At 45.3% G+C, this 7,194-nt stretch overlaps 2 protein-coding genes across 2 annotated transcripts; one reads left to right on the top strand and one right to left on the bottom strand.

Moving 5' to 3' along the window:
* Positions 1-324: 324 nt before the first annotated feature.
* CCR75_004480 (uncharacterized protein) lies at positions 325-4,212 on the bottom strand. The gene is made up of 5 exons (XM_067962566.1): positions 3,855-4,212; positions 3,718-3,790; positions 3,429-3,660; positions 3,170-3,362; positions 325-3,095 (listed from the first exon to the last, which is right to left on the bottom strand). Exons 1-5 carry the CDS (start codon positions 4,083-4,085, stop codon positions 1,707-1,709), a joined length of 2,118 nt encoding a protein of 705 aa, XP_067817677.1. The 5' UTR covers positions 4,086-4,212; the 3' UTR covers positions 325-1,706.
* Positions 414-1,499, top strand: CCR75_004481 (uncharacterized protein; the record flags this gene model as incomplete). The annotated part of the gene is made up of 1 exon (XM_067962567.1): positions 414-1,499. One exon carries the CDS (start codon positions 414-416, stop codon positions 1,497-1,499), a length of 1,086 nt encoding a protein of 361 aa, XP_067817676.1.
* Positions 4,213-7,194: the final 2,982 nt, after the last annotated feature.

The following is a 7,194-nucleotide window of genomic DNA, read 5'->3' as shown; positions in this document are numbered from 1 at the left end:
ACTAAAGTCACTGTTGTTTAAGGATGGGTGATGTAACGGGGCGTCTTGTTACATAAATAATATTTTTTAGAAGAGGAATAAAATAAATAATATTTTCCATGAGAGGAAATAAATAAAGAACTACTGTACAAACTTTAATCTTTTATTTTTGACTTAATGGCTCCGTAAGAGTTGCTTTTAAACTGTTGAGGAGATAAAACATTTGTATAATGGTTTCATATTTACCTTCTAGTTCACTAGTTTTGCACACTTCGTCCTAGTGATGTGCGACCGTCAAATTACAACATATTGAGAATTGAAACAAGTGGTATTAGGAGAGGCAACCATCGATTTGCATCTCTATTCAACCAAATCGTTTCGTGAAGAAGCAACACAGGTAAGCGTGAGACCGCATTTATCATTATTAGTCAAACATGGTTTCGACAGCACATAAGGCAGCGCTGTTGCTGCTTTTAACGCTTCAAGTAGGGATACAGCCGGTGCTTTTAGGCTGGTATACTTCAAAGGCAGGCGACATTCGGCTGCGTGTAGGAGTTGTTGAAGCGCTGAAGCTACTATTAGCGATAGGACCTCTCAGTTTAAGGCGCGGCGAAGCCGGTCTACTTAACCAACTCAAGACTTGGAGCTTGCGCGCCGCCTTAGCCACGACAGTACTACCTGCGCTTATCTACATACTCCAAAACCTGCTTAATAATGCGGCTGTGTTGGCTCTCGATGGTGTGACATTTAATGTGCTGAACCAGACTAAAATTATTTGGACGGCGCTACTGGTGTATCTTCTGCTGGGTGTACGCCAATCCCCGCTGCAACTTATAGCACTAGCACTTCTTTGTGTGGCTGCAATACTCATGACAACGTCGTATAAAACAATCATCAACTCGAAAGAGCGCAAGGCTGACGCTGACGAATTCACAGGAGTGTACCAAGCGCTATTAGGCGCCGTGCTTTCAGCACTGGCTGGAAGTATCATTCAGAGGGCCTTGCAGAATAAAAAACGAGATCAGTACATGGTAACAGTGGAGCTCAGTGTGCTTGGCGAAATGATGCTCCTAGCACTTTCTTTTGTGCAGGACGGAATTAAGCCAAGCAGAAAGTACCAAGATTCGCACGAAAGCTTGTGGGACGGCTGGAGCGTCATGACACTCGGTGCACTAATGTGCCAGGCACTTGGAGGAGTATTGGTGGGCTTTGTGATTCGAGACTGTGGAAATGTGGAGAAGGGCTTCGCTGTTGTTGGAGGAATGGTACTCACAGCTTTGCTCGAGACGCATTTTAATGGTAAACCATTTGGCCACCATGCGATGGTAGCCATGGCACTTACAGTTATCAGTACGGCGATTTACACGCTTAATCCGCCTGGTTTAATGCCAAAGAACGACAAGTCACTCGCATTTTTAGGTGTGACAATTCCATTATCAAGCTTTGTGTCGAAGTCGAGTCATTCAAAGAGAAAGTTGAGTGCAGGCGCCATTGACATTGAATCGCTCGTGGCTCGTTAATAAATGAATTTTATTAATGGCATTAGTGTAAGATAAGTAGCACTTTTTAGCAGAAGATGCAGATATGAGTTGGGCTACTGGGGTTTTAGATCTGCTAGCTTGACGAGGAGCCATATACACAATATGATGTTTTGTACTGCATCCTTCAGTTGTATATATTTTGATGTGTTGCTTACTTATCACGGCGAAGTCTTTCTCAGGATATAATTAAGTCAGTTGAACAGCTCGGTGGATCGACTGTGTCAGCAATTCACCTGTAATCACATCGAGTTCCTCGGATTTCCACAGTGCGCCAATGTGGCCATCAGGACGCACTAATGCGACGGCCTTACTTTCCATAAATGTAGCCCATGCCTTGTTGTCGCTTTCATCTTCAATTACTTGCCACAAAAGTATCGAATTAAACGTCGAAACTCGCTTTGCTTCAGCAACTGCATCATCTATCTTTTCCAATCCAGTATCAGCACCAGAAAGCAACACAACTAGAGACACATATTTTTTTACGGCTGGCGAAGCAGGAAATAAGCATGAACTGATTATCTTTGCAGCATCACGTCGCCCAACAACCAGAACAAACTGCACGTTACTAACATCTTTTGCAACATTTTTGGTTTGAAGGACTATGCGCATCATGTCGTGAGAGGAAACTTTTGCGTTGTCATAGTTGCACCAAAAATGAGGAAAACGCTCGCCGACGCGAAAAGTTGGTGAGTAAATTATACTGCCACCACAGCCAACCTCGGTGTCGAATTCTGCCGACTTATCTAAAGCGGAATCTTTCATGAGATACTTAGCACGAGCTGACCACGAAATCGTGTCGTACGAAAACCCAATATCAAAATGGTAAAACAACATGCTTAGTGTTTGACGCCGCGTAACAATATCTTGCACGCTAGCACGCATCCAATTGCCCAACGAACTGCCTATACCACCGGCTTTCTTAGCTTCGTCGAATAGTCCCAGATGCAATTTCCCAACCTGCATAATTTGTTTTGCTATTGCACGCTGAGTGTGCAGCGAGAAAAAATGCAATGGTGTCGAATTTATAAACTTTGACAGGGTCTGCGCGTTGTCGTACGATAAATTAAGCGCTCGTGGAATTTTCATAGTTCTCGCAACGTTACGTAGACTTAACTGGCTGTTGCTTTGAGCAATAAGGCGGCGCTCACGGCCGTAAGACTTAAGAAAAACTGCAGCATCCAAACCAACTGTCGAGTCTCTATCATTCACTTGAATAGCTAAACCCAGCTTCCAGGCTAGGTTATGGGCGTCCTGCAGTCCCGTATTCATGCCAAAACCTCCTGCTGGGGGAAATTGATGTGCCGCGTCACCAACAAGAAACACACGCTGGTTGCCTGCATCGTACTGCTTCGCCACACGAAGTCCCATGTGCCAGTGCCCAACAGACAGAATTTTGATGTCATCGGCATCAACTGTAACGTTTACGGGCAACATACTATGGACAATATCCCTGCATTGAGCAGGGGAAAAATCCCAAGGTATTGACTCTTGAGGTGGAAAGTAAGGAATCTGAAGTACCCATTCACCCTTGTTGAGATCATGAGCAATCAGGACGCCGACGACTTTCTTATTAAACTAAATAAAACCATGTAAAAAGAGAAAGTATCATCCGCGACGCCACAATATAGCAGTAATCGTAAGCTCATTACCATAAAGTACAGCATGGCAGGATTTTCGCGTGCTGCTTCAAGTAATGCCTTGCTTGTAAAATGTACATTAGCAATTGATTGTAAATTGTTAGTTCCGATCATGTCGATATCACAGAGCTGGCGAACCAGGCTGTGAGCACCATCTGCTCCCACAACATAGTCGTAGGATCGGTGCTCAAGCTTGTTGGAATCTCTGACAGTCGCCAAATCACAATGTTTAATTAGCCTCAAAGCCTTTTTAATTAAATTACACGCTTACAAGTGGCGCAGCGTCACTTCCGGTGCTGACAGAATGTCTGTCGGTAACTTTAAACTCTCAAGTTCAACGCCGCGGTCAACAAAACTGCCGTTTTCTTCCAAAAAATCGTTCAGTATCGTTTCAAAGCGGTTCTGTGGCAAGTGCAGGAACTGCGTCGGCGACAATGCAGACAGAGACTTCCGTAGATCCTCTCCATTACTATTTCCATTGTCATTTATGCCACGCGGAATACCTGGAAGCTATTATTATGAGACGGTTCATTTAGATATTTAATTATAATGTCACCTACAGGGACCGAACTGATCAATACGGGCGATTTCCCTATCCTTGCCAAATCCCGTGCAGTAAATAAAGTCACGCCACTAAATTTGAAAGAACTTACAAGCTTGATTAAGTATGATTCACAAATTTCTAAATGTCGCTTACGAGTTTACTGGACGCTGCTTGGGCTAACAGACGGTCGTGAAATGCTGGAATTGTAGCGTAAAACACCTCCATCGTCCGCAAGTTCATGAAATGCGCTTGCGGATGTTGTGTGGGGCTGCGTTTGCGCTCAACAATGCGCGTGGGCACATTGAAAACCTTCTCGAGCAATAAAGCAGTGGAGAGGCCCACAGGACCTCCACCCACGACCAGCACGCGCGATCTTTTATGCATTACCGAAATACAGTAATTAATATCATTTTGAAGGTTATATCTGAAATATACTTTCGTGCCAAATTTCGTCGCACGAAGAGGCAACACATGACCACACGTAGAAGTGAGGTTGTTAATTTAGTTTATACATATTAAGAGAAGGGAAGCGTTATTCAGCCCCAACTTTTCATTAAATTAGCCCTCACCCTTCAAATATTGATATTTTTGGCAATCCGTGTTCCGATATGGTTTAAGCAAGCCGACGGACCTGACGAACGTGAGTTTTATGAACTTCCACGTCCGTCTTTCCGTCCATGGCCCGGCTATGGACGAATACATCGTCAAAATAACTCGGTGCGAATTCTCGCACCGGTCTCAACAGATTTGTTACACATCTGTTGAATGTTGCAGGGGCGTTACTAAGCCCCTGAGGAGAACACTGGGTGTGTACCCAGCTTGTGTTTATGGCTTCTAATTAGTCTGTAATTATATAAGTGTTTTTGTTACCCAGCTTTTTCATTATCAATCGTGTACGGCACTGCCTGTAACGGGGCACTACGACTTGTACTGCTTCAGTACAAGTCCATTTCGCACTGCTTCCGTACAAGTCCACTTCGCACTGCTTCCGTGCAAGCCCACTTCGCACTGCTTCCGTACAAGTCCACTTCGCACTGCTTCCGTTCAAGTCCACTTCGCACTGCTTCCGTACAAGTCCACTTCGCACTGCTTCCGTACTGCTTCCGTACAAGTCCACTTCGCACTGCTTCCGTCCGAGTCCACTTCGCACTGCTTCCGTACAAGCCCACTTCGCGCTGCTTCCGTAAAAGTCACTTCGCACTGCTTCCGTACAAGTTCGCTTCGCACTGCTTCAGTTGCGAGTGGTGTCTTACGTCAGTTCACGTACACTAGTACGTGCAGAGGAAGACTACTCTTTAAGACAACTACCTTAAAGAGGGCTAAATGAAAAATGTATTAATATAATAAAGTTTCTTCTTCTTTCTATCTGTTAATGCTAACTTGATTATAAGCTAATACTAAACATGCAATTGAAATCTTACCTGTCTCTCTCTCTTTGTTTACATTTACAGCTGATTAGTCTGCGGTATAAATAGATATAACGGCGTGTACCTTTTTATGGATAAGATTTCCGAGCATTACTATATAAAGTAATATTCTCCAAATATTACCTACCTTTTAGATAATATATTAATTAACAACCTTCAGTTTTAATTTCATGTAACGATACACCCGGTTACATCACCTCTCCCTTAAACGACAATCACTCTGACTGCCATTGGATGGAGTGGTCACTATGTGACCGCTTGATTTAAAAATGATTTTGATTGGTCAGAACCATCATTTTCAATTCCATCGCATGAAGAATAAATCCATGCGGGGTGCTGGTAGTGCGGAGCCTTCGGCTGCGGTTCATGCAGCCGCGGGTGACGCACTATTGTCTCTTCGGCAGACGGAACGTCTGCCGTAGTATCGTTTTCTCGCGCAACACTAGATGTTGCGGGTGCACGTGGTGGTTCACCACGTGAATACGACCCTTATTTGGAGGTCCACTACGAATGCGAGTCGGACGAAATGGCCGACTCGGGGGGAATAGAACAGTCGCCTGATAGACATCAGGCGGCTGACTATGAACCTTCGAATGAGAGGGCTCATCCTGATAGACGAGTTAATAGTCTATTTGGTTTCGACACTGAGGATCATCTTTCATCGCCCATTCCGTCTCCCGTACGGTCGCCTGCACCTGTTTCTGTGCAAGGTGATGACGATGGCGTAAGCCATCGTAATAAAAGTTCTTGTGGTACCTCTGCTTCAGTGGGTACCACTCAGGGGAGTGAAGACAGTAAAATGTATCATCTTGCTCCTGAAAAGAAGCCGTGGCTTTTGCCCGAACGGCTAATCAATAGCTTGTCTGAAGAGAGAGACTACTCCTCACAATAAATATCCCTTATTTATTGCGACAAAGCTACATGGCCTTGGTCCCAGCGCGATGAACTTTTGCGCTGAGGAAGATTTTATCTCGATGCTTTTTTCAAGCATCGATGGTATAGTGGCAACAATAAGCGAGATATAGTCTCGCTTATGCAAGCTTGGAGCGCGTTCATTCTCAATGTTAAAGACATTGGACGCGAAGCCTGGCTTCAAAGACTTAACGCGATTCGGGTTAAGTTCGAGAAACGAACTCCAACTGGTGTAAAGTATAAATTGCATCGGTTGTCACGTGAGGCTGAACTTCCATGCCTCACATGGGGTGATCCCTGTCCGTGTTGTGTAGACGACTCAAAGAGGGTAAAAGGGGATGTCTATTCCCTTTCTTCGCCCTGGGGAAGGGCTCGCATCTCGGTTGAGATGCGGGATGCGATTGACATTTTGCAATCAAATTTAATGCACCAGGGGCGCTAGTTTTCCGATGGACCGTCTGAACCATCGGATGGGTCTCGTCATACTGACGGACGAGGCCTTTAATGTCAGCAACCAGGTGGGAAAGAGACTCCCAGCTGTCATGTGAAGGTGGATAACCGCGCCAGCGAACAAGATAACTTAGTCGCTGCCCCTTCACATCACGGTGGTTCTGGATACGTTCCACAAGGAAACGTTTACCACCGTGGGAATCCACCAAAGGTTGTGGTGGAGGAGGAAAAATTAGATCCGAACCGTGTGTCGGATCTAGAGTCGAAGATCGACAAAATCGTTTGCTTCCTTCATGTTTTGAAGGAGGGACTTGACCACGAGCGCGGCAAGCGTCGCTCGTTGGAGCAGACGGTGCAGGCTCACCATATCGAGCGGTTGGAAGACCGTTCGAAGAGTGCGTACTCCATGTTGGAGTACGAACGGAAATATCATACTGTTCACGATGAGCTGTCGTCAGCTCATCGCAGTTTCGAGGATATTCGGAACCGGCATGAGAAACTTCAGGTTCAACATGAAAATCTGGTTTGCGATCACAAGAATCTTTTAGGGATTCTTGAAAAGGGTGGTCAAATCCGTCCTCGGAAGAAGCAGCGTACTGATGGTACGGGCGGGGCCGACCAACGTAAAACGTAGGATGCGTTCGCATCCTACGTGGCAATTCTATTGTGTACGCATTGCCTCTGCGATGCAGTACACGGAAAGG

Source organism: Bremia lactucae, linkage group LG11 (assembly GCF_004359215.1).
Source record: "Bremia lactucae strain SF5 linkage group LG11, whole genome shotgun sequence".
In the NCBI taxonomy this organism is placed as follows: Eukaryota; Oomycota; class Peronosporomycetes; order Peronosporales; family Peronosporaceae; genus Bremia; species Bremia lactucae.
The sequence above is the reverse complement of the archived record's forward strand: the minus strand, read 5'-3'. Positions and strand labels throughout refer to the sequence as shown.

Coding starts and splice junctions, on each gene's coding strand:
- CCR75_004480 (XM_067962566.1), bottom strand. CDS start 4,085: ATGCATAAAAGATCGCGCGTGCTGGTCGTGGGTGGAGGTCCTGTGGGC. Junction 3,661..3,717: donor TATTGATCAGTTCGGTCCCT/GTAGGTGACATT, acceptor AATAGCTTCCAG/GTATTCCGCGTGGCATAAAT. Junction 3,363..3,428: donor GAAGTGACGCTGCGCCACTT/GTAAGCGTGTAA, acceptor GGCGACTGTCAG/AGATTCCAACAAGCTTGAGC.